We start from the raw sequence: 27,559 nt of genomic DNA on the forward strand, positions 1-27,559 counted from the left end.
TGGAACAAATTCCTGATTTCTCATTCCCAAATCACTTTCAGTCTCCGGCCTCTTTTCAACCAGTTTTTGCATTCTACCACCAAGTTAAACATGAGCAGGAAGAGCAGGGAGGATGATGCAAGAGTGGTTTGCACTAGAATGCTACAAAGCTAAAATTCTAACTGCTAAATCTTCTTGTGCTATATAGCGCTCAGTGCACCTAATTCAACATTTTCAGTTGAACCATCATCAAATGCTGCTACCAGAAATTCAAAGTCCTTACTTAATGTTTGTCTTATTGATATTGTCAGATCTTTTGGTTAGCCATGAACTTGAGTTTAGGATTGCTCATCAGAAGTAGCTTGCTCATAGCTGGACAGTGGCTCCTATGTGAACTCACAGGATGTAGGAATTACTGCTGTATGTCAGGGCAAACTGCTACTGCTGCTGCCTGGCTTTTTAGAGCATCTTACCTCTGCACAAAGCACTGGCTGTCCCCTCCAGCTGGATCCTTGTTGGTGGAGGAATTGCTGTCTCATTCAGTAGTGCAGGATTGATATTTTGCTTCCGAGTATGTCAGTGATGTATTTGTTGGGATGGCCTCTTGACACACTTGGAGCGGTGTGGACATCATGTCCTGTGCAGCAGGTTCCCCCAAAGTTTGGAACTTCCTCAGGTGTACCGGCTTGCACAGAGACTACGTACTAACAAGGCTCTGCAGGAGGCAGCTCTCCACAGCATCTTGGGACTGGGTCACTTTATACCTCACCTGATACTCCCGTGTGCTCATCAGGTGAGGACTGCTGCTTGTTGTACTTGAAAGCTGGTATGAAACAATCTTCTCTCTCTTATTCTTCTCACAACTCTCCTGTGTTGTATGTGCCTTGTACCAGCTCTGTTATAGTCTGACAAGTATATAAGCTTTTGAAAGTCTCTGCAAGAATTTAGGTGCGACTTGCTAAAGTAAGAGCTAAAATCCCTGCAAGCATTCCTACCGAGCACGCTCAGACATCACCACATGGTTCCCCCGCAGGGGTATGGGGTATGTACTAACAAGCATGTTGCTACAACTAACAGCCTTGTGCATTGTGCATCATCCCTACAGAACGATTGCTTGTGCTTGAACTCGGAGCAACCACAAAACCCACAGACATACCAGGTCTGAACAAAGAATGTGTTTATAACCCATGAAGGAGACAAACTGAATGCTGCTGAGAAAAAAGTGAAAAGCTGGAAATGGGTTGTCTATGAAAGCACCTCTGAGATTACATGAAGAAGAGTGGGAAAATCAGTTCCTAGTCCAAGTGAAAGGAAACAGGAAAAAAGCTGTGGGACAGAGGTGGAATTGAGATTGGCTGGCAAAGAAACTGACCAGTGTGTGGAAAAGCATTGTACTAGATTTCAGTTAATCTTGTAGTTTCACATTACGAATTGTGTAATCAGGTCTAAAGTGCCTTAAGCTAAAGCATGAACAGGTCAACGCTTTTGCCAGCAAGCTCATTGCACCCTGTGAAATGGAACAATCGGATCTCATCACATCTCACTGATATAATAAAATCAATAATTTTAAAAAGCACCACAGAAATGGTGAAAATATAGAAAACTCAGTAAAGTTAATAATTCAGTACTTTTATCGGACAAAACTTCAAAAGTGTGCATCAGGTAAAATGATGGCCCACATCCCTTGAAGTGGGTGAAATTATTTTACTGCTGTTCTTTATCCATAGATTTAATTGTGCTGTGCATTTAAATGGAGAAAGTGGCACGTTGTCATTGTATCATAGCACCTAAACAGACCCGGCTCAAATTGATATCAGGGAACCAAACTTAATTCTTTCATTTCAGATAAGCAAGGAAGTATTTAAAAAAAAAATATCTTTTTAAGTCAAAGTCGATACACATTTTGGTAGAAAGCTATTGCGCGCTTACTTCAGCTGCTGATGTGTCTATAGAATCGAGATAGAAAAAGAAAGTATGTTTCTGTGCAGCCAAGAGCGGAAAACATTTTACTTAGTGTCTAATGCCACCATGTGGCTGCTTCATGTAATTGACTGAAACCTGTAAAATGTGTTGGTTTTTTGTTGTTTTTTTTTTTTTTTTAAATTGTACCTCTAGGTAACTAAGTATTTTCATATAAATAAGTTTCCAACTGTGAATTTTTATGCGTGACAAAAAAATTAAAAAACAGTGAAAGTAGAAAAGGCTGATTAGTAAAGAAAAGAAAAGCATACATTAAAAGGGTATTTCTAGAGGTCAGTGGATTACATTTATCTAGTTTGTAGGTTAAGAGTAAGTCTGTTGGTAAAACAGATAAGTATAAAACAGTGCCAAAGCTCAAGCGAAAATAATTAATTGTGGAGAAAAATATGTCATCCTACATTGTGATTTTTATCATCATTTCTTTCCTTTTAGATGGTCAGGATTGTTTCAATGACTCAACATTCACCTCTCTTTGGGGGAAAAAAGCATATGGAAATTACTTTGGTAGGAAAAATTCTTCCTAGTTAAGATAATATTATCGTTATTATTTCCCTAATACATATTTAGTTAAGATGATAACACTGAAAAGCTTGAAAAATGCTGAAGTCTAGTCTTGGAAGTGTAGGATACTCAAGAGGGAGATGAATAAACATGGATGTCAGGATTGTTATCCTCATAGACCAGGATCAAGACCAGTATCCTGTATGTATTCTGCCACATCTAAATGCACTTTTTGAAACACATGTCGATATATCAAAATAGAAAACAGTATCAACAGAAACTTCTTAGATCCAAGTTATCCATCATCAAATCTGATAGGGATGCAGCCTTTTTGCACATCACTTGATTTGGACTCAAGTGATGTTTTGCTGTGATAATCTTGCCAGTAACATCGAGAAACTTTGCCTAGTACACACATATACGAAACTTGAGTAAGGGCCGACCTTATAAAATACTGCAGTTTGGCTGTATAATTAGCTTAATACCCAAGAAGAAAATGGATTACAAGGAACCATATAACAACACAGGTTCTCTTCAGACCTAGCTTCAATGGCTTATTGTTTTCCATATTACTTCCATATTATTTCCATATACTTTGGGCTTAAAAAATAGCTGTGCCTTGGACTGTGCAACATTTGATTTACAAAATTATATATATTTAACTTGTTTCCTTGGTTCTTAAGCAACAGAAATTCCCCTTTATATACTCAGCATGAACTTTATGAAATCGCTGTTGCTTTCAAAATTATAAGCTTTCACTTACTTCTTTGAGGTCCTGTAACAAACTATGCAAAAAAAGTCCTCAGCTTCTTTTCAGGTTAGATGTTATATTGTTCGTTTGTCGCTTGACGGCATCCTTTGACACAGTTCAACAGCAGATTACGCGACTCCCTCTCTCTTCAGGCTTGCAGGAAGATGAAAACCCAACTCTCAGCCCTCTATGTCTCCAGCTGATCATGTGGTTAAGCCAGAAACTTCTGCTTTGCAATAAATATTGAATTATTAGGAACACACTAAAAGAACTATAATTGCAGTACACTTTACAAAGAAGATGCATCTGTAGACTTTTTATAGTTCATATATCCTAAAGCATTTTATTTCTGTAATACATATTGGATATTGGCACTTAGCAAATTAGCGTGCAGTACTCTTTCATAGAATTATTTTCACTAAGGCTGTAGAACTGTTGGTTATTATTTTTCTTTTAGGGACACTAGTATATTTGAAAAAAGTCTTTCCAGGCAGACTGATGATTGCCTGTGCAGAGGGAGTATGGGTACTTTTACTCAGTAGTTAAGACAGTTAATTGTATTTTCCCAGTTCTCTTCCCCCCCCCCCCCCCCGGTTTTCTTGCTTTATAGCTCTTTGGCAATAGCTAACACCTTCTGAAATAAGAAAAGCTATAAAATGAGAAGCGAAACAATACTCTCTCTCTTACCCACTTCACAGATACACGACTTTTTTTCTTAAACTCTGATTACGGTTTCCAACAGGATTGTAGCTTGCATTTTCTTCCCTCCTTGTGGGTCTTAATAAGGAAATCAGTTTCATATATTCTTATATTTATAGTGATATTTCAGAAGTATACACCCCATTCTGTCAATGAACCAAGACCCTAAAATAGAATCTTTAAAAAATTTGGATATTAATTCCAATATAATCTCTGTAAATTATGAACCTAACTATTGTCAAGAATATTGGTCATTGTAGTCACTAGAGTTTTCATACTGTAAATGTATTTATGTTAGTATTTGTCATACTAGTAAGGTATATGCAAGGAAGGCTGTTTTTAATCAGCATAAATTAATTAACACACAAGCACTTAGTAAAGCATGTATGTACTCGGGCTTACAATTTTATCAAACTCTTATATTTTGAGGACTTTATGAATGGCTGTTAAAAAATTAATTTCTCCCCCCCCCAGTGAGGGAGAAATATCCATATTTACTGTTTGTCTATCGATTATGTGTCATGTTTCTTCAGTTGCTGTACACTTAGTGAGATCTCAGCTTCCCAGTGACTTCCATGAGCAAGATAACACAAGTGTAACTGTTAAACCATTTGTGTGATTAGGTAAAGAAGCTCATTATTGTTTTTCACATCAAATATATCTTATAATATGCTATTACAGAGTACCTCTAAGGTTAATGCTGCTTTTATAGCAACGGAGAAAACAGTGGAACATTAACAGAGCATTTGCAAGTCTGCTGTATTTTAGTAGATAGTACTTTCTAAGAAAATATGACTAAATTAGTAGTATTGAAATCTCTAGGACTACTCAGACCTACTACGAAGCAACTGAATTACCAGAGCCCTCCAGTCAAGGCATTTGTTAACACAAACACAGTATTTCTATTTTATGGGGAGGCAGAATTCCCACTGGAATTTTTTTAAATACTTGTCTTTTTATGCCACATTGTGAGCAACTGAGGACTTCGAATAAAACAAAGAAAAACAGAACTTGGAGAAGCCTGTGTAAGTAACTGCAGTTTCTGCCAGCAAAACTCAGTTACAGGCCGTACTTATTTGCTTTCTTGATAAGAAAAACCTGATTTTGCAAGCCTGTCTGTACGAACACGTTTAGGCACACGAGCAGCACCGCAAACGAGCTCTGCAAACAAGGACAAGCTCTCAGCCAAACCCACGGGGCGAGTCCCTCGCTGCCAAGCCGGGACACCCGTCAGCACCTCCCGCGCTCGGAGACTGCAGCGGGATCACACGGATCAGACGCCCTTAACGCGTTTCACAGGACCTCAGCTCTCGCGGGGACCGACACCCGGCGGCGACTTAGGCGGGAACGCCGAGCGGCTCCGACGCGCCGCTTACACGCGGCCCGGCCCCGGTGGCGGCCTCTGGCCGGCCCGCTCCGCTCCGCTCGCGTCCTTCCTGCCCCGTCCTGCGCGCCCTCCGCCCCGCCCGGCGGGACACCGTGCCGGGGCCGTCCCCCGCAGACCGGAAAAGCGACTGCTGCCGCGGGGAGAGGCTCGGGCGGAGGGGGGCAGCGCTCGGCTGGGCTGGGCGGGAGCGGTGCCGCAGAGCAGAGCGTGGGGCTGCCCGCAGCCAGGCGCTGCCCGGCGGGCGGGGCTGTCCTAGGGAAGCAGCTGTAGCTCCAGAGCGCTCGGAGCGTGGATACCGCAAGCTTTTGGAAAACTTTATACGCTTAATAGGGTATCTGCGGTAGCTATGAAGCAAATTGAAATCTGGTGAAGCTTTTAAAGCACCTTATAGCTGCTGCCTTTCATGCTAGCATTTCTGAGCTGCTTTAGAGAAAACTCTTAAGCCTGCTTGCCTTAACGAGTAAAGGTAAGCTATGGCTTGCTTTATCTGAAAGCCACACCAACCACGTTCCTCTTGCATCTCTTTTGCTTCTTAATGTTATGGGAATATTACATTCTTACCTTGTTTCTTCATTAACACGTGTAAGAGATGGCTGTATGGTAACTGTTCCAGCAAACGTTTTGATTCTGTAGTTGGCTTTGCTCGTTGGAGCGAAAAAGCATGTTTTTAAGTTAGCTTGCAACTTTGGGTTCATACAGATGAAAATTTACAAGGTTGGGGCCTTAAAGATGATATGCAGAGCAGCTGCCCAACAGAAAGTTAAATAATCAAAGTAAACAGCGGAACAGGGCAATATCCTTGCCTCTTGTTCATTCTTGGTGGGATATATGGAAAAAAGTGGGGTTTTTGAAGATTGCTTATTCCTCTTGTAAAAGAAAATATCTCTTTGATAGGGATTAAATGCATAGCAAGCTTTAAAACCATGCTGCGAATTTGTACCAATTTGTGCTTTGAGGAAGAAGGTGTCAAAAGTTGTGTTGGTTACTCCACCCCACCCCACCCCACCCCTTAACTGCACCAGAAGATAATTAAAATAATCACTTTAACGTGAAACTCTCTGAAGTCTGTGGAAGTGCATGTCTGACAAAGCAAAGGAGGCTGTAGGGTCAGTGCTTCATTACAACTTTATGCATTTCAGCTGAAGTGCAGGGTCTTTCAGGCTTAGCTTGGGAAGCAGTATAAAATGTGTGCCTGAAGTAAAGAATGCTCTTATGTATGTTTTTTTTTTTGTGTGTGTACTGTTTCTTTTTTCAGAGAAACTTCCTTTGATCCTGGATATGATAAAAGTTAATACTGTTTGATGCAAGTCAAATAGAAGAGGTTACAATACAATATAAGTTGTCTTACTGTAAGTAGAAAGCCAATGGTAATTTTACTCAGACTTGGTCACTGTAACAGAAGGATTGACTGTAAGGTAAGTACCTACACTTAAGCTGTTATAACAATTCATTTTGAAACACACAAACCTTGTTCTCTTTGAATGTTTCCTGAGTAGAAAGACTGAGAGGCTGAAGTGTGTATGTTTTGTTATCTTGAGGGCGTGAGGGTGTTCACACATTCATCTTTTAAAAGTAGTGAGTTATTGTGAAGGTGAATACTACTTATTTTCTGCCCTTGCTCATCTAGCTATTGTGAGATGACTACATTTAAATGAGCAGGAAAAGTTAACCCAAGCTCTTTTTCTGATCGTAGAGGGAAGGTGACTCTTGAATGGCAAGGCTGTCTGCTTTTGCTTTGTGAGAGTGTATTTTTAAAGAGACATGACACAAACACCTTCTGTTAATACAGCTCATTCTCCTTTAGAGAGCTTTCTCCTTTTCTGTTTGCCTTTTGTCTGATGGTGCTCAGGAGAAAAGTTCTTACTATGATAGTTTTTGTCCCTTTGAATTGGCAATGTATTTGCCTTGCCCCTCTTCTCATCTCTCTCTGAAACTAATTTTAGATTTCATACTCTGCAACTGATGAAGTTCTGTTAAACAGCTGAAAGAAGATAATTTCTGTGAAAAGATCCTAAGTTTGTGTGTGAACGTTGTGCTGTTGAGGAATTAGGACTCTACCAGGACTTTCTTAGCAGCTGATACCTGCAGGGACTATAGGATCCTTTTTAACACAGGAAAGAGTAACTTAACTGCTCTCTGTTTACCCACATCCAGTTTCTGTGAGATTGTGAGATGTAATCAGGACAATAAATTCCCATGTGTACTAAATATCGTGATTCCCACTAAATTTTGGTATGATTGGTTCAGGCTTTTAAAGATTATCTTCCTAAAATGATAGCATTCATTTTTTTTCTAACCCTCTCTTATTCTTTCCTCCTCCCTTCTGAGGAGGAGGAGGAGGAGATGACTTTTGAATGAATGGGATGATAAATTCCAAATATTCGGACAAATGTAGTTGTATTACATTGAAACTTTACAGAAGCCAGAAGCTATTGTTATGAGCAAACCTGTATTTCTCTTTGCAACTTGCCTTGCCAGGCAGACTCTCTTGAGGTTCAGCCATAGATAACTGCTTTGGCCTTTGACTATAAATGCTTGAATTATCACAGAGGAGTTCTTGTCTTTTCACAGTCAATAAGTATGAAGAATGCTAGCTGCTTCATCTCCATTCATATTAACTGAAATGGTTGTTTCTAGCTTACTTTTTCAGGAATATCTGTTGTAGGTTTTCAGCGAGCTTTGTTTATTTAAACAAATAAATAAATCTGCCTCTTATTTAAAATAACTGTTCTGCATCCCACTATTGGAATAACTGGCCATGCATGGAGTAACTTTGCGACCTCTATTCTGATTTTTCTACATGACTTTCCTTCAAATTTCTAGTAGGTAGTTTGCAGTGTACGTTTCCAAAAAAGGGTGCTCAAACAAAAAGCTCTATTTCTGCCTTGGGTTCTAACCTGCCCAGCAGACATGTAAAATAACTTGGTAATATGGCTCAAGAAATGCTTGACTGATACTTCAGATTATGGTAGAAGTCATCTGTCAGCTGTTAGTATTGAGTAATCACTGTATGAAATAAAATTTTACGGTTATAACCAAGTTCCATGTGAAATAAATATTAATTGACATTCTGATTACTCAGCTTCCTTGGAAAAGCTGAGCTTCTTTCTAAAGCGTTTTGCCCAAGTTAGGCAAGGGGGTTTAGAAAATGACTGTCACTCTGTATTTTTTTGGCCCTCTATTAATTAGAGGGTTGTATTATAAATGGCTTTAAGTACATGATTCTTTCTCTCCCTCTCTCTACCTCAAGAGTTACATGATATTTGAAACACTGTTAGAATTACAGGTAATGATGAAGTTTCTTTGAAGAAACTTGTTCTGAAGCTTTCTTTCTTGCCAGGGGGTGTGAGTTATGTGTTTTACTGAAGACTTAAGTAGGCAGGGTGAGGGAGGGAATAATAAATTTGCAGTCATGCTTCAATCTAATAAATATTTAAGTATTTTTTCCGTTCTAAATAAAGGTATGAAATACAGAGGTTTGAATAACTGTCTTGCTCTGGAATGGTGTGGTATGCGCTAGTATCTAATCTATCTGTAGAGAAAGGAATCCTTCATCTGTGCTGTCTTTGGTCATATATAACATATTGAGAAGTCTCTGTATACTACAAGACTAAGCAAAATAAACAATTGATGCTGTGTGGTCGTGTTCGGGCTAGAGAGCTGGTGTGCTCTATAGCACATCCTTGTAACCTTGGCTGGGAATTTACTGATGCATGCTACCACATGGTGCGCACCTGGCACGCAGGCAGGATAGACGAAGGAAATTAAATGTACTTTCAGGCTCTTGGTTAACACAAGCATTTCAGTGTAAAGCATTTATCTTGGAGAACAAGTCACTGGACTTAAACTCCTTGTTGTTCTTTCAGGCTGTTCAAATGATAGTAAGTTAACAAAACCACTGGAGAATTGCCAGTTGAAAAATGCTGCAGGAATTAGCTTTTATGTTTTTTAATATCACTATGCTTCAGTCCTGGAGTCAAGTATTCCTATTCTTCTTTAGTACAGGGAACTTGACTGTCACCAATTCATAGGCTAATTCATAGGCTGTCACCAATGAGTTGTGTTTCAAAGGGTTATAAATAAGCCACTATGGCCAAAGCTTCGTAATACAACTTGCGAGCTAAATCTGTCAAGAAGGTCAAATCTACGATTTATAATAAGTTATAGGGGAAACAGAGTATTTTCAAATGCTGTAAGTAATAGCAGACTGTTCCACAGTGTACACACCTCAAAACTTGAGTTAACATAGATTCGCATTTTGAATCTAGCTTTAGTGGCAATACTTGGTGATTTAAGGTTTTGATGCATTTTGCGATGTTGTTCTTATTTAGAAAAGATGATCTTGCAGAGATCTGCTGATTCATCTTTATTAGAACACAAATTAACTGTGTTTTTATTTGAATTCAGCCATGTTTCTGGGAGGACTAGAATAATAGAATGAGTAAAGGTTCTGTAAGATGTGATAGGTTTGAACAGTCTCTCAGGTACTTGATGCAGATGGAAAACTGTTTTTATTTTTACTTTATTCTTCAAAAGGCATTTATTCTTTTCCGGTTAGATTGAGCATGATTCACATACCACGCTTCAGCTTTCCTAAAGCTGACCTCTCTGTAACAAATCCTTTCCATGCCGTCAATCCTAACGCTTTTTGTTTGAGGCTGTACTTATGTATGTAGTTGTGAGATTTAGTTATCTTCCTCTGTTTTTCTTGCAAATAGAAATATCAGAAAAAAGTCACATATTCTACAATTTATTGTACGTTCACTTGTTACAAACCTTGATTTCTTCACTTCTATGTGTGATTATTTAAAATTTCAAAGCTAGGTACTCCGTTAGTTCTAAATAACTGTTCTGCATTGTGGTATATATTGCATGCTAAATGTCTAAAAATGCAGTCATTCCTGACAACATCACTTGGAGTGAAATAACGCTATCGTGACTGTAGAACTTCAATCAGAGAAAAGAGGAAACCATGTAATCTTACAGCATAAGAGGTGACTTTTATGTAGGAGTGACTTGTTGCTTGCCTGTGGCTAACTTTGGTCGGTGGTTTGTTGTGGGGTTTTTTTGTTTAGGAAAACAAATGATTTATTTTGCAAATACTTAGCTGAAGATGGCTATAATTACTTATCAATCTTCAGCCTGAGTATAAATATACTTTTTCTTGTTCCTTCTCAGAATTGCTTATTGCTGATTCATGAGTTTAATTAGATATCTTCCTTAGGTGTTTTTTTAATATTGTTCATTTTTGAGCTACTAATGATATGTGCTCAGCTTTCAAGACTAACTCACTTTTTCCTTCTTTTGGCCAGACTATCATATTCACGAGGCCATGACATACTGTTTTGTGCTCTTGTAACAGGTACTTTTTTAGACCTAAAGGAGACATCTTAAGCTGCTTATACGAGGAAGTTCTGGGCTTCTCTTGGATTTCCCCTCTTCCTTGCTGCGTATTCAGATTTTGTGTCCTTGTCTTTCTTGCTTGTTGTGATTGGTATGAGGCTTGTTTTGAACAGGTCTTGGCCGAAGGCTGAGGGCGCACGTGCATGTTGCAAAAGGGGATGGGGAGGCACAGTGAGATCCTAGCTGAATTAGAGGCAGCAGAGGAGCGATTGTGAACTTCTATTTTTGGCTATTCCAATTTTACATACGAAGTTCTACTGTGTTATAAAAAGGATTTCACTATGGTATTCGAGTTGAAGTCCAGAGTTCTTTAAACTGAAATTAAGTCAAGCTTTAAGAAATTATTCCTTATCTGGAATATTGACCTATTGTACTGTTTTGCCTACAGTAACACTTCAGGAGGTATTTTTCTAAAACCAAAAAATGAATCTTTAACCACAGAAGAGTGCTTCCCATCTTCCCCCTGCCTCTTTTGCTGTGTAAGAGGAGAACATAGAGTGTCACAACGTATTTCCAGAATAAAGGAGGAAAGGGACTTCTCAAGGCAACTGAATACTGTTGTTTGAGGAAGGCTAAATTTTAATATAGCAATTACTGTTCTTTATAAGATCTAGCCCTCACCATTGAATGTGCATGGAGGAGATTGCTGTTCTACAGTTAACCCTGTATAAAAAATAAAAAATGCTTTAAAAAAATTTCTCTTCAATGCAGTACTTCTTTCAGAATTTGGCCTTTTTTAATCTTTTCATCTCTGTTTCTTCTTCCTTCTCTTCTGCCAGCTTTTTAGTCAGTTGAGTCTGCCAAAGAATATTTCTTATTTCATTTTAAATCCCTACCACATCCTCTACTACTTAAACTAGAATACTAAACTACTCTTTTTCATGTACCCGTAGTATGCAGCCTTATCTTTTCTGGCAGCAACTTGTTTTGAAGATTTTGTTGGTACATATAAAATCTGCTTTAATGCCACTATTGTACTGAACCTTAGGTTTTAGCTTCCTATAGGCTTCCTTAACTTTTGAGAAAAATCATGTTGATGTAGAGTTGTGACGCTTTAGAGAAATATTAGAACTAGAAGGAAAGATTTACTTTAACTAGAAGTTAAAGATACTATCATGATGTTATCTTAACTATTTGAGAGGAGGATTTGAGTGTTGGTTTTGTGTTTTTTTTTTTTTCTAGTTCCTGAAAACTGTTCAACCCCCTCTCCCCTCTGATTTTCTTCTATTTATTGGTGTAAAGTTGCCGAGGAGCTCTTATGTTGAAGTACAAATGTGGCGTTGCCCTGCATATTGAGGATTTTTAGCACTGAATGTATGAGAACTTTGGAAAAGTTAATGTTGATGACTGTTGGAGAGTGTGTTAGACTAATGACATACCTTGTTGTTGTGTCTTCATTTGACTGCTTCTTAGGTATCAGAGTTCAGTCTGAAATGGCTTTATGCCTTTCTTATCTTCATGTCCATGCATGCTGTCAGGGAACTTCATAACCTGATACTACTTATCACTTGGTGCAAAATGGGCATGACTCTTCCAGAAGGCAGACCTACTTGCCTGGTTTGTGTTCCGCTTGAGTTGATGACTCGCTTCTTGTGCCTAAGGGTTGAAAGTTTATCTCTGTTCTCCCACCCTTTTGGACATGCAAATGCTTTCTCTTGTTGGCTAAGGTGTTCTGCAAACAATGATACAGCTTTAAAACCTGCATGCTGCTGAGTAATAAACCGATTACCACAGTTTTTTTGAGAACAATATTGTGTCAGAGCAAAATATTATGTGATGACTACTGGGATTAGGGATTCATATGACTGATTTAGGCTCTTTGGTCCTACTATCCCACATGTTTTTCATGTATGCTGTTCCCTTGACAAGAGCATGACAAGCAATAATATTGTTTGACTAGTTGTTTGGAGGTCCAATATCTAAAAGGAAAGTTTAAAGGAAACATCTTCTATTTGTCTGCAACAAACATGTATTTCTTTGTCTAAATCTTTATTCCAAATTCCCACTTTTTTGCATATATAAAATCTGTTTCTGACATTTGGCAACTTTAGTTTCCCTGCAGAAAGAACTTGTTACCTAGGAATTATTTGTCATATATGAAGAAATAGACACGAGTTGTGGAAACAAAAGGCAGTCTGTAATGATGCGTGATTTGGAGCTATGATTAATAAAAGAGTGGGCTTGATACTAGCTGTGTAGTTCCTCAGTACTGTGGACCTTTATACATCAAGGAAACATGTTTTAAGATCCATCTGTTCTGTGCAGGTGTTTAAGGACTTGGAATTTTTTTTTTTTTTGAGAGAGAATGGGACAGGTGTAAGCAAAAGGAATTTAAAAAGAAGAGGAAATAATCAATCCAGTGGATGGAAGGATCCATCTACTGACTGTACTCTTGATGGCCTGAAATGTGGTATCTGTGAACATTCTTGCAAAGTCTGGCAGTATCAGAAGAGCACATTTCTTTTAGCTTCTGCAGCTGGGAATGGTGTCTTCTCATGCATGCTTTTGTTTTAAGTGTGTTTTTTAAATTTTAGTATTCGACTGACTCATCTAAACATGAATGGTGACCTGTAATGTAAAAGTTTATTGTATTTAATTGCCTGTAACTCTTTGCATAGATGGAACTGTGTGGCCTTGCTTTTGCTGTTTGGATGTTTATTTGCTTCTGTGCATCTGTGGATGGCTATCCAAGTGGAAAAGTAAGAGAAGCCTGCACTAGCATGATACCCTGTCATGGTAGCTCTCCACGACTGTCACCTGAGCACACCATTACAGTGAATGGGACTGAATTTAAACCAGGGGACAACATAGAAGGTATTGTGTCAGTTATAGCTGAAGAGTTTAATTTACTGTTGCTTTGTGTTGCAGCATGTCTTTACTCAGCTATACTAGATTTATCGAAGCAGTTGAATCTTGTTCAGGTGATCCATTTAGTGGTCATTCAGTACTTAATAAAATGAGCTTCTGGTTGTCATTGTTGAAATATTTCGTTCTTCCTCTGGACAATATTTCAACTTCCTTTTATTTTTCTTCTTGCTTCAGTTCATCTGTCTGGACCAGATTTTGAAGGTTTTTTCATACAAGCCCGGGATGCAGAACACCTGGATAGCCCTGCGGTTGGCTCTTTCATGTTAGTCGACCGGAGACTTTCTCAGCTTCTGACATGTGGCCGTACCAAGGTATAGTCTAGTGTCTTAAAATGGGACATGAGGCAACGAGGTGTTTGTACTAGACCAAGTCTGTAATGTGACAGAGCAAAGCTGTGTAATCTTCTTTGAGCTCAATAAGTCTCAGGAAATTGGTCTAACTTGCAGTGTAGAGGCATGGCTCACTGCAACTCTGTCAGACTGTTCTTACAAGCCATTTAAACTCTCTTGGTGGTAGAAGGCTATTGACTGCTGCAGGAAGATGCAGCATTCATACCATAGTTTTTACCTGTGGACATTGAATGTAGTGTTTTCCTGGTTATTGTACTTAGTATAAAAAAGAGAAGGACATGCTCTTTTTGCTTTGAGGAGGAGAGTTATCAATCATTTTCCCTGCTTGTTAAGGTCAGAGAAAATATCTTATAGCAAGGAAAGTTTAGGTCAGTTATTGTGGTAAACAAACACTAGAATAGGGTAGTATCTTTAGTTACTGTCAGTTACTGTAAATGGAGCCTTCTTAGTAACAGGTTAGATCACAATCTTCAATATCCATTTTAAATAAATTGCTTCTGCCTCATGCGCAACAGATATGAACTCTGACTAGTTTCAGCAACCCACTTGAACTTCATGAACATGTACAGTGTCATCTGAGCTGGTGTGGACAAATTTCTTAATCTTCCTGGATATATTTATTTATTTTTTTTCTCCACTTCTACCACCTGTCCCCCAGTGGCATACAATTAATGAGTTAATCAGTGCTGTAAAGTCCTGGGGATGTCTGAGTTGTGCCCTTAGTGCTCTGAGAACTTAGTTCAGTGCTGTGTCTGATCTGTATATCTTGTGCAAATAACTCACTGATCTCAAGACTACTTTTTTTTTTTTTCTCTGGAATACTAGTTCTGTCTGTACAGTCATTGTACTGTCCCTTCATGCTCTTACTGCAAGAAAATGGAGTGTTATTACACCATTTCTGCATCAATGCTGCAGGAATCTCTTGTCTCATCATTGGAGCCTTCTGGATAGAACAGCCTCTAGTTGTTCCTTGTAGCCTTGAAGTTTGTTAGTATGTATAAGTTTCAGTGGTACGCTTCGTCTGAGTTGGTCGCGACCGACTGGGGAAAAGCCAGTTGGACTGGGTCAGTGTGGTGTCTGTTTAGTATTTAGCTGCAGCCTGTGATGACCGCATTAGCTGAAACCTTCTTAGTGCATATCCACTGTGTAACTCTTGGTATGTGTGTTTTCAGAATTCAGCTGTCAGTCACACAAGTAAAGCAAAAAAGAAATACATAAAAGTTCATTGGATTGCTCCTAGAGATGCACCAAAACGTGTACGTTTTTTGTAAGTAAATCTGGTATTAGTTCTAGTTTATTAAAATGCAAATAACCTGTACCATTGTTTATGTTAAATATTGGCCAACAACTGAAAAGTATCTTTGGACTAAGGCCTTGAAAAGTTAACAACTCTTGCTCACTGCAGTCTGTGTTAATGCAGACACTTGTTCTTTATGGAAAGCTTGGAGATTATTCTGGTTTTTGCAGGGAGAGTAGAAGGAAATTTGGAGACTGGTTTCTTTAGTATTTCTAGTTAACTGCTCACTTCTCATACCTGTAATATATAGTGTTAGGAATCCTTTTCTGTAGTTGTGCCTGACAAAACGATATGTGTACCCTCCTGTTACACTACTAGTTTTTTGGGAACTAGTGGATAAAAGCTACGCAATTCTTCTCTGAGGTTGTGCCACAGGCATGAATGTGCCACAGGCATGAATGTGTCTTATATCCAGTAGAGTATGCAGTATGTTTGAAAATTATTTTTCCACTGAGATTTCAGATGTTTTGCTACTTTAATCCCTAAAATGGTAGGAGTCTGCATAAAGATAGGGGTTTTACAAATAAGATGTACAAACTATAGAAGCTTTTTTTTAAGTAATGTGTGTGTTTGTGTTTTTTAAGAGCTACAGTTGTGAAGAAATACAAAACTTTCTGGGTGAAGATTCCTGGTCCTGTTGTTTCTCAGCCTAATACACTGTCCCCAACAACACCCTTGCATATAACATCAGAGGCTATATCAACTTCACACACGGTTTCCTACTTACCAAAACCAGTAAGTAATTATAAAACTAAGTAATGCCATCTTTAATGCTTGTGATCAATGGAATTTAATGAAACGACATCAATACAGCCTATTGACAGAAAAGGAGAGTTGATGAATGAGTAACTTAAATATCAGAGACTAAGAATGTAGACAGCTACTCTGTTGTGTTGTTTGAGTTGCCTGAACTTGTGTCGTAAATTTTGTCACGGCACGCACAGGTCAAAAGGTTGATAGAACGTTTAGAACTTGCTGGTCAGAAAACATTATGCATACCCAGGAAGAGAGATGGGAAAAGACTTGCTCTGGTCTTGACTAATAACTTCCTATGTAGTAACTGCAGTCTCAGAAGCTTCCTTCTATGAGTTCATCTATATTACTGACTTCCACTACTGATTCTTGAATGGATTGAGCAAGCATCACTATTTTGATCCAGAATAAATGTAACTTTTAATCCATGTATTTTCTCTTTGTGTATCAGTGGAGTTACTACTTTAAAAAGGAAACAAAAAGCTGATCTGCCCTTCTTTTCTACCTCATCCTACAGCTGATATTACCTCTCTAAAAATTAAATGAAATTAGGTTTCTCTAGAGCTTTTAATTTCTTTTTTAAGTTATTCTATGATAGTATCTTTAAAGTGAAAATTCAACTTGAGTGAAAGTACAGCTTGGAATTCACTATGATTTTAGTTACTAGTCCTGAGGTAATTGTAGGGATGGGTTAAGAGATTGGTATGTAGGCACAGATGGCATTTCTTTGCTGTTCCTTATATTCTTTCTTCTAGAACAGGGTAGAAAGGAAAGAAGAAGAGGGGAAACTCTCATTGCTTATGGCCTGTTTGTTTTCTTAATTGTCTAGTTTAATGCATCAGGTTGTGGCAGTATGAAGTTCTGCATTAGGAACCCTTCAAACTGTGATCCTGAAAGTGCTACCTGTTTTTTTCTATCCTTCCAACGAAAGAAGACTTCAGTATTTATTGAAATGAGTGGTCCAAGTGAAGGATATTTAGCATTTGCATTGTCCCATGACCGGTGGATGGTGAGTTTCCTATTCTACTTCTTTAATTGCTTTTGTGATCTTAGTAAAGTTTAAAAGGTACTCTAGCAAAACACGCACGTAGAAAACTGAAATACTGTTAGATGTCAAACAAAGTAACTTCTCTCCTATAGTGTTGAAGCACAGTTTGACTTTCATAGATGGATGTTCAGTTTTAGCTCAGGATGACTATCTGCAGTAGACTTTCCCTGTGGGTATCTGTCTTAAGAGTCCAACCTGCATGCACAGTAGCTGACTGGAATTCCTGGCTAGATCAATCTTTTTGTTACCTAGTCCCAAACCCTCACCTGTCAGCTGAGTTGCTATGCTTTCTGAAAACCATTTGCATTTCATCATTGTTTATACAAGAGTGACTCCATTCAATCTTAAAAAGTGTTTAGAGATCGTTTTTTCTAATTGATGTTAGAGTGAAGGGACGATGCTGTTGACAAATGAGTAGTCCATATAGTACCTCTTGCACAAAAGAGATTCACTAGGGATATGAGCAGCATAAACAGCAAGAACACTAGTTTCTTAACAATACTTTGTCTCTACAGCTGTGAGGAAAACCAACTTTTAACTAAAGAGGGTTTTTAAATAACATCAATGTCCATCTCTGTCTTGTCTAGTTAATTTAGTAAATTCTAAATAAATAAACTTCTGAGAAGATGGTTGTTACCCTGGGAGGCGGGGATGGTAAATCATAATGTGCTTTACTGTGTCATCTCTTTGACTTAATGTGGTTCCCTTGTAATACTGAAGTGTTTGAAAGCTAGGAAATAATAGCTTGACAGCTAGAGAATTCTGTCTCCGGTCTTGTTGCATATATTAAATTAAAGAGCTTTTGAAGACTACCAGTTTTTATTGGGCTATAAATACCTTTTTGTTTTAAACTCTCCAGGGTGATGATGATGCATATCTGTGTGTTCATGAGGACCACCATGTTCATGTAAGCACTGCCTATCTGAAGGGGAGAAGTCCTCCTGTTTTGGATTCGGAGGTACATTTGAAAACGGCTAAGGCACTTCCACAAATGTAGGTTTGAAGCAATGAATGGTATACTGCTGCTTTGTGCTTTTATTTTGCGCAGTAGCTGTAAATGGTAAGATAGATCCGTAATTCTTGAAGGTGAGATCAGTTGAGCTCTTTCTTCCTGGTAAACTTTACCTTTAGAAGTCTTAATTTAATTTTCAAAAGTGAGTCATGGGTGGGAGCTTACTCTGTTGAGGATCTTTGTGCCCATTATTACTCTGTCTCTTTGTTAGGGCTGCAGTTGCAATCGATATATCTTGGGTTAAAGGTTGGAAGGGAAGGGAAAATTGTTGTTATGAACTGGGAAAATTGCTGGTAATAAGTCCAACCCTTATGTTGCTATGTTGACTTACTGACATATCTTCTAAGTTGGTATGCAAGAGATTTTTATCACCCCAATCATTGCTGCTCTCTCTTTGTGCACCAGTGACACTCTTGTCTTGTGCAGGGTTACTTTTAAGCCAATTACTCTCTGTCTGAAAAGATTGGATATTAAATGTCTCCTATTTCACAGAATGCCCTTGAAGATGTATCGTGGAGGCTTGCGGATGGTCGTCTTCAATGTTCTTTCAGAAGGAGTATTCATCTTCCTGCTTATAAAGACAGATTTAATCTGGATGCCAGTTACTACATCTTTCTGGCAGATGGGGAAGCTACTGAAGGTAAACTTGGATTGTATATGGTTGCTTTTCTTTCAACTGCTCTAAACAAGTTAGTAACCCTTATGTAAGATATGGTTTAGATGAGAATTAGTACCTGAACGAAAGACTCTTTTCCAAGTTTGAGTCCAGTCATCTTTACTGCCTCTCTGGATTATGGACTTGCTTTTGGAAGTTAGACTTGCTCATATATGTGTGTGGCATGCCCACTTGATGTTAGGAACTGCTAGCTTCTTCAGAGCTGGCCGTATCTTTTTGGAATGGAGACTAGCATCAAAGGGAATTATTCTTCACATTTTGTGTCTGTAGTGGAAAAGCTATTTTCTGTGGAGGAATGAGTTGGTTCTTGTTCATTAAGTATGCAGGGCAGCTTAAATGACATATTAGGTTCAAATTTTAATTCACAAACTGACTTCTTACCATATAGAGTGTTAAAAATTTAGTTTTTGTGATTATGATCAGTGGTCACAACAGGGCTTGCATTCATAAATAAGGACTGGGCATGCTTACAAGTGCAGTGGCTTTCATCAGCCATAAATAAACCACTTTATGTCACTGTTTAGGTGGACTAATACACAAACATCATCATCAGCCTCTGATCACCAATGGAGTATACAATGTGACAGACCTTCCTCAGGATATTGGAGGCTCCCGGTCCCCACAGCTTATCAAGGCTCATGGTAAGCTGCAACTTCTAGTTTTGTCTTCGAGTTCCAGACTTGCTGAGACTAGAGAGTTCAGTTTTCCTCATTATTGCAGAGTAGATATTTCCTCTTGTCTTTCTGGCACTTGTGTTGTATATAGTGTTGACTAGATCTGAGTCTGTGAAGACAGAATAAAGTTTTCAATGTTTCATTTCAAGAACAGCTTTATAAGATTCTCTTTGTCCAGAAAAATGAACATGCATTTGCTTTTTCTCTTAAATTTTTGATTAGGACTTGTTTCTATTTACTTATTTCTCTTTGGTTTAATTTGTTCTAGCTGCATTATTTGTTTAATTCTATTTGAAATGAGAAACCCTTCAACTGACAGTCCAGAGCCTTTGCAGTTAATGACAATTTTTTCTCTCATGGTACTGGACTTTAAAGCAGGCCCATGAGAGAACTGTCACTCATTTTTTGTCAAACGAATTGTAGCAAACGTTACTTTTCATCCTCTGATGTCTAAGTTGGTGGCAGAACAGCATGTCTCACCAGTGTGTGCTGACTGGACTGGCACATATGAAATGCACAGTAGCCAGAGCTGTTCTGTCATGCTGTACAGGTGTAGTATGATTATATTTTATATGGATGTTTTTTGCCTTCTAGCAAAAAAAATGCGATAAAGTTGTAGTCTGAATCAGGTGATTAAAAACTTATCACTGGTATACACTATGCCTACAGATTAAACTACTACACAGTCTTTATAGCTGTAATCACAGGCAACTGAATTGCTCATGTTTCCCTTGTGTTTTCATTCAATTTTCAGGAGCACTAATGTTTGTTGCTTGGATTACCTCAGTTAGTATTGGTGTAATTGTTGCAAGATTCTTCAAACCTGTGTGGTCTCATTCATTTCTGTTCGGAAAGGAGATGTGGTTTCAGGTGGGCAAAATCTCCCGTATCTCCAGCTGTATTTTCTAGCTTTATTGTAAGCAGAATTATAAACCTATTAGATCCAAGAAATAGGAGATTAAACTTGATGTGGTTTTTATCTGTCCATAATCTTATAAAATGAAACAATTACAGATCAGAAGTTCACGTACTTTACTAGTAAAAGCAAAGTCTAAAGAGGACATTAAGAAATCTTTAACTGTAGGTCTGTTAAATGTATTTTAATGACATATTAAGGAAGTGGTAGAGTTTCTAAAAGCAGACTTAACTTTTCCAGGTGCATCGTATGCTTATGTTGACCACAGTCATGCTTACAAGCATTTCTTTTGTGTTGCCTTTTATATACCGAGGAGGGTGGAGCCAAGTAAGTGTGTGCTTTTGCTTTGTTTAACTCAAATGTGAAGGTTGGACCAAATGAATGAGAAGGAGGTCCACTGATGACTCCAGTTACAGCTGTTGCTGAGGAAATTGCTATGAAAGCTGTCCTTAAGTAGGCCTCCTTTAACAAGAATTTAAGAACTTCAGTACTTTCCTTCCTTTCCCTTTCTCCCAAATAAAATCCTTGGAATTTCTTTCTGTACTAAATCAGTCATCTTCCCATTTCATTAGAGAACTTTGAATATGGGAGGGGAGTGAGGATGGGACAGCTGACTTATTAATGTGGTAAACCTGCTGGGAACAAGTAGTGGTATGCACTTGGACTTGGGTAACTGTCCAGTGATTAAACTTAGTCTGGAACATTAGACAGAGATTGTATGTTTGTTGCTGTCACTTGTATAATATTTGGTGCCAAGCGATATCAGAAATTGGAAAGTCTAGAGTATCTTATTTAAAGTGGAAGAAGAATGTGGTGACAGTTATGAGCTAGGAAAATTGAACAAAATGTTTTAGGGTTAAGATTAGAACAGATAGATTGAGAGGGGAGACTAGTGCTGGGAGGAGTTAGGAAATAAGCTTCTTCTGAAGACACAGGATTGAGGATGAAGAGCTTGGAGCATAGCTTCTGCAGTCGTATTGCTCTCTGCTCTCCAGTTAGTAGAATTTCTCAATGCAGCAAAAAGGTGGGACAAACCCTGGGCAGATTTACCAGTGTCACTTGCTGTGAAGGAGAAGCATCTCTATCCAGCTGCAGGGCAGCTTACAGTGTCCTGCTGCTTCTAGTCTAAACACAGTGCTGCTCCACAATTGTAACTTCCTAATGCAAGCATAAATGAAATTATTAACCTTTTGGTATTTTTTTCTATATCTTTATATAGATGTGATATTAAAAAAAATGTCCTGTGTTTAGCAAGCAGGTTTTCATCCCTATCTCGGCTGTACTGTGATGGCTCTGACAATCTTTCAACCACTTATGGCAGGTTTCAGACCATCTCGTCACGCGCCAAGGTACTCACAACTAACTCACCAAGTTACTGCCACAGGAATTAAATATGCCTGTTTCTTTTAAAGTTATTTTAAATTGAAAAGATATCTTTAAAGTAGGTGACAATGTCCGTTCATCATTCCCCTCCTTCTCCTCCTCTCCCAACCTACGTAATCAACAAAATGCTTTTCATTGTTTTGTAGGAGGCAATTGTTTAACTGGTTTCACTGGAGTACTGGTACAACAGCTAGAATACTAGCTGGTGAGTAGGAGTAGTAGTTATAACTTCCTTTTAAGTGATTTAAAGGAACTTTGGTCGTTGTCTGGACTATTACTGGTCTGAAACATCTGTGGACATCCAGTCTAGGCATCTCTGAAGATCCTTTTTCTTGCTGGCCATCTTCTGTGTGAGTTTTAAGTGGCCATCAAGTACAGCTTTAGGGAGAAAAAGTGACTATGTAAAACCTAAGAGATTACAGATAAATCTGAGATCTCTCTGTAGTGAGGACCTGTTCTTGTGTAATTTCTTTTTGTCTTGGAAGATTTGAGAATAGTGTTCTTACTGTAACATAGTTCAATGTTATTTCATGGGAGAGAGGAAACTTACAGAACCAGAAGATGGGCTTAATTCTATAAATGGTGAAAAGTATCCACAGGCAGCTTAAGCACAAAAGTTTCAGTGACTGTGTCTTGTTGAGAGAGTCACAAATGCTAGTGTTTGTGTGACTGGGATGTGATAGCGCACTGAGCAGGATGAAAACTGTTGTGGCCTTCTCCTTTTCTCCCTGCCTTCCCCCTCACGCTGCTACTAAAAAAAAAAATAAATCCCAAAAAAACCCCCCAAAAAAACAGAAAGAAAAAGATTTTAGCTGCATGGACTCCTTTAACCCCATTCCCTAAGCAGTCGTAGGCATTTATTGGGAAATCTGTAGCCAAAAGTGTTGAGAGAATTTTTTTAATTACCTTCACACAGCACTTTTAGTGTCTTTTTGTCTTGTTTTTACTGACTAGTGGTGACTATGTTCTTGGGAATGGATCTACCAATGCTTGACTTACCAGACCCGTGGGATGCCTATACAATGATTGGTTTTGTAGCTTGGCATGTCAGTATTGATGTTCTTCTGGAAATACACAGCTACTGTCTCATACGTAAAGGTACAAACGCAACAAAACTCCTGTTGTTACCTTGCTTGTTGAGGACTGTGATATGCAAAAAATGTAACAGTGTGGATTGAATTTCAGGAGGTGTTCTCGGCCTCTAACTTTCAAGCTGAAGGGAATAACTCTCAAGTAATTGTGTTATATCTTCTGTACAAACTAATATGGAAGTAAACTATTTTCAAGACCAAAATACTATAGAAAATTTGGTTTTGTGCCATTTAAAGTAGTAGCCTCTTATTTCTCAAACCGCAGTTCATAAGGGCAGACTGAAATGTGTAAGTATTTTCCAAGAATCTATTGCTTTTGCCATGATTTTGATCCCAGGTGGTTAGGTAAAGTCCAGGTTACTTCATTTAGTCTGCATTTTATTGTGACAAATTGCTGGTATGAATGGCTGTTATTGCATGAGCAAAAATGATCAGAAACTTGAGCAAAAATGCTTGCAATTTTGAGTGAACAAGGGAATGAAGGTGAAATCTTGACTCTGGTATGTGTAGTGGAGAGACTTGTAGTAACTCCATTGGAAATTCTTAGCTTCCCCTGGCTGGTGTCACTGAGAGGAAATGACTGTGCACATGTAAATGACCTGTGTCTAAGGCAGAGATGAGACATCTGCAGAACTGAAGCAGCGTGATTAGTTAAGAGGCTGTGTAAGGTGGTACATGGGGAAGGAGTGTTTTAGAAAAGAGTGAATTTAGATTTAACTGCAGTAATTACTGGCTAGAAATAGAGAAAAGAACCTGAAATGTTTGAACAGTGAATGTTCTCATGTTGGCTAATGGAAAATACTTCTTAATGAAATCTAGCTATCTTAAAATGAAAAGGAAGAAGGTTTAGATCAAACAAACGTTCAGCTCAAGACTCAGTGTTTTGAAGACTCACTCTAGCAAGAGAGACAAAATGTTTTGCCTGTTCAATGTCCAGAAGTTACTATTTGTAGATCAGCTCTAGAACCATTTTTCACTTGTGCTGTGAACATGATAGTAAAGGTCATGAAATGTCAAATAAGACTTCCAAATACTTTTCAAATTTGATACTGTGTAAGACTTAGTTACTTAATCACAGGATCAAGACTTCTGCAGTGTAAAAACAAAAAACCCCTTTCCTTTTAAGAGCAGACTTAACTTTTTTTCTCCCCACTAACAGTTGAAGTGATAGAGGATGACAGAGTACAGATACTGCAGTCACTCACATCTGCAGAAGCAGAGGTAAGTCACAATTTTGTAAATAACTACTATGAGATGGAATGATTCTTTGTTTAAACCAATAAAAAGCCTGACACTTCTATTGCTTTTCTTCCCCATTCTTGCAGGGTCGTCTGTTTAAACAGATTGTGTTAACCATCTACGTCTGTGGAAATATAATATTCCTCAGTGCCTTCCTTGCAGCAATCGATCAAATATGAAATAAGTCATTGAGAATTTTGTGCAGTTGAAAAACCTGCCAGGAATGCTTTCTGTTAAAACTTTTCCCTCAACACCTCCCTGAAGATGTAATCGAAGAATAACAGCACACGTGTGTCATGCTTTGTGTTAGGGAGAACTTGAATTCAAATCTATAGAAGGATGCTGCAGTCCTGCAAAAGCTGTCTTCTGATAGGAATTTTAATGGGAGTCTTTGCCTGAGTAAGGAATGAAGTCTGTTTTTTATGTGCAGTAATTAACTTGATTGAAGCTCGTTTAAGACGACTGAGATGTTCTGCAAATGCTGTTTTGGTAGTCAGTTCCCTAAACCTTTTGTGAATGTTATTGGGAAAACTTGAAAGGATAGATTCAGGATCAATCATATCTGTTCACTTTTTACTGTGTTTTAGTGGCATATGATATGACAACTTCCTGCTCGTGACAGTTTTATGCATTAAAAAAATCCAACAACAAAACCAAACTTAGTGAAAAACTGTCACAAATGCAAGTTGATGTGTGAGCTAAATGCTGTTGTCTGTCTTTGCAGTTAATTGCAAAGATACTCTCTCTGCTCTAAGAGCAGTACGCTTACACAAGCATGTGGGTTTGGGAACTTCTGTCCTTTAGTAAAACCACTGTTTGCCTCACTCAAAATACTGTTCTGTCCCATCTCCCTCAGTGCTTCTAAATCATAAAGAGAAAACGTGTTTGCAATATAAGTGCATTAAAACCATTTGTACTTATCCAAAACTGTAACAGGAAGAACCAATCTGCGCGTATGGATTTCTGTTTTGCTGTCTTTGGTCACTTGTGGCTTCTGAATTACTTTCCTATGTGAATAAGATGGATTAATGCCACTTGGTGCTTAAATGGAAGTGAAAATCTTTGCTCAGGAATGTTGCAGTTGTATTTACACTGTTGAGTGAAATGTAGCTTAGGAGTTGGTTTGACTTCAGGAAACTTCTGTTAATGTGAAGGAAGGAGTGCTTTGAGCTGGCATATCTAGGAGGCAGCTGTCTTTACAGGGATATGGGAGGGCATTTTTTAGTCAAAGAAAGAATTATCTATATATATGAACTAGGTACAGGGAACGAAAAGAGACTATAATGTTTTAACTTTTTTGATTCAAGGTTTTTCTAAGTATGGAAGGACACGCTTGAAATGGTGTCTTGGAAATGAACCCTTAATATGCCATGCAGTACAGTGCTTTGCATTTGTTTTTGCAGCTTTGAACAGTTTGTTTCCACACTATTTTTGATGCTGGAAAATATCTATTTTTAGTTGTAATGCTTCAAAATATATCTTCAGTCTAGGGCTACTAAGCTGGCTGAGAATGAAGGTGTTGGAGTACTGGATAGAATAGTAAGTAGTGAGGCCTGGCTTCACATAGACCATTACAGCAACATCTCTCTACTACCTGATGGCCAGCTCTAAAATACTCGTACATGTTGGTCAGGTAGTAGTTCTCTCCATTTACTGAAGCTGTCTATTTCTGTCTCTTCCTCCATCTCCCCAAATCCACAGTGCAGCTTGTTGCACAGACAAGTCATCTTAAGAAAGCTACAAGTTTATGTTTGTAGTCAGTGATCTTCGTTTTGGCCACTTAAGTAACTGGTTTAGCCATAAGAGTGTTTATAGAGCTGGGATTAATCCCTTTGTCAGCAGCAGACTGCAAGTGAGCGTAAGTTGAATTGTCAGTCTTCCTCCTGGAAGCTGAAAAGTCATGTGCAGATAGAGAAAGGGGAACTGTGAAGAAATATGGCAAAACCCAGGTTGAAGGGCAAGAAGCATGTGGCTAATTGTGTGGGTCTGTGGCTTTTTTAGAGAGCTCTGATCTCAAAATCTGGGAATCACAGGCCTGTCTAGTGCTAAAGTTTTAAGGAACCCTTTTGTATACCATGAGTTTAGAGAAGAAAATCTCTCAACCTAGGCATGATTGATGGCTTTTTAAGTTAAAGTCAATGCCAGATTCTTTTGTAATACAGTCGCTGTACTGTGTGGTGTTTCATTTGTATGTGACAATGAACACAGGGCTTCTAAAACATGAATGTAAATATCTTAATAAAAGTTTTTGTCCCTTTTAGTAGTTGCAAACATTATCAAATAGAAACTAGAAAAGAATAGTCTCGCCTAGCAGAAAAACAAATTGTCTATTTTCTTTGGAGATGTTTTATAAATTAAAGCTATGTAAGTGCTTCCTGGAGAAACTCTTATTGAAATTGAATGTTAAAATACTTTCACTCCATAATGCAGTTTCTTTTCTTCAAGAAGGAAAAAAATGTCCTTGTTCCACACCTGATACAGCTTTAAAGTCGTCAAAATTGTCAGTTCCTCTGGATATCTTGTTCCTTCCGAGTGCTAGTAATATTGCATAGGTTATGTGAGGCCTTATGTGCAGGATTGAAACTTATTTGACTGACCTGTTAATTTTGTGTAATGTCGATTCACACCACCTACCCTGCCCTCTTCTTGCATGACTAATAAGAGGAAGCAATGTGTCATTGTATTCTAGTGACTTCCAAAATTTCTGGTACACTCCTTTGAGAGAAAAAAAAAAAAAAAGCCGTCTGTGGAAATGCTTGATATCAGCAGGAAAATAGGTGTCAGGTAGTTTGGTTCTAGAGACACTGCTGGCTGCTGTACATACTTTATTTTTTTTTTCTTGCATGATAAAATATTGTATAGAAGAAAATTCCCATTGCTTTTCTTCATAAAGCAATCCCTCTGAAATTTAAGAATACTTCTTCACAGGAAGAGATAAAGAAGGTTTCAATGTTCTCTTTTACTCTCAGATTAAACTTGTGATGACAAATCAACATTAGCATATTTCTTTTTGGGTTCTTCTAGACAGGCGAATGCTCCCAGTCAAGTAGGAACTTGTGATAAGTCTTACAACAAATAGTTTACTGTTTTTGAGTTGCTAGGTGTAGCCTCCAAATAGTGATCATCTGCTCTTAACTACAAATGATGTTTCTTGTGTGTGAGAATGAGAACTCACTGATGCAAATAGCTCGAATGCAATGGAATTCACTGCTACTTTGCTTAACTTGAAATAATTTTTTTTTTTTGCTAGTTGACAAGCAGGATAAAGAATGAACTAAGAAGAGGTGTGCTTTGCTTCTCCTCCTTACACTGAATGCTACACTGTTTTCTGTTTTGTCAAAAATCACGAGATGAGGGAGGCAGCTTCACATCCAGTGTAATAATGCCCATGTTTTCCCTTTACTCAGGTTTGGGAGGGCTAGAGATTGCCTGCCTTTTATTTTCCATCACGGTTTATAACACTATGTGGCGCTCTTGTTCAAATAACAGCATTTTTTATTTTGCCTGCTTTAATCTGTGAGGATGGGACACGTAAAGCATGTTCAAACCAGG

At 38.3% G+C, this 27,559-nt stretch overlaps 1 protein-coding gene across 1 annotated transcript; it reads left to right on the top strand.

The window, feature by feature from the left end:
* The first annotated feature begins 5,578 nt into the window (after window positions 1–5,578).
* FRRS1 (ferric chelate reductase 1) lies at window positions 5,579–26,267 on the top strand. The gene is made up of 17 exons (XM_009986430.2): window positions 5,579–5,763; window positions 6,553–6,712; window positions 13,319–13,514; window positions 13,743–13,879; window positions 15,091–15,185; window positions 15,800–15,950; window positions 16,798–16,977; window positions 17,876–17,974; window positions 18,521–18,668; window positions 19,229–19,345; window positions 20,133–20,248; window positions 20,535–20,621; window positions 21,546–21,643; window positions 21,824–21,882; window positions 22,632–22,775; window positions 23,928–23,989; window positions 24,094–26,267. The coding sequence occupies exons 2-17, from the start codon at window positions 6,662–6,664 to the stop codon at window positions 24,184–24,186; spliced, it is 1,833 nt and encodes a 610-aa protein (XP_009984732.2). The 5' UTR covers window positions 5,579–5,763; window positions 6,553–6,661; the 3' UTR covers window positions 24,187–26,267.
* The last annotated feature ends 1,292 nt before the right edge of the window (window positions 26,268–27,559 follow it).

This window comes from Tauraco erythrolophus, chromosome 10 (genome assembly GCF_009769465.1).
Source record: "Tauraco erythrolophus isolate bTauEry1 chromosome 10, bTauEry1.pri, whole genome shotgun sequence".
Classification (NCBI taxonomy): Eukaryota; Metazoa; Chordata; class Aves; order Musophagiformes; family Musophagidae; genus Tauraco; species Tauraco erythrolophus.

Bases quoted from the DNA above. Each gene is read 5' to 3' on its own strand.
- FRRS1 (XM_009986430.2), top strand. From the start codon at position 6,662: ATGGTAATTTTACTCAGACTTGGTCACTGTAACAGAAGGATTGACTGT. The intron at 6,713-13,318 runs GTAAGTACCTAC...CTCTTTGCATAG, and splicing joins ACAGAAGGATTGACTGTAAG to ATGGAACTGTGTGGCCTTGC. The intron at 15,951-16,797 runs GTAAGTAATTAT...TTAATTGTCTAG, and splicing joins TTTCCTACTTACCAAAACCA to TTTAATGCATCAGGTTGTGG.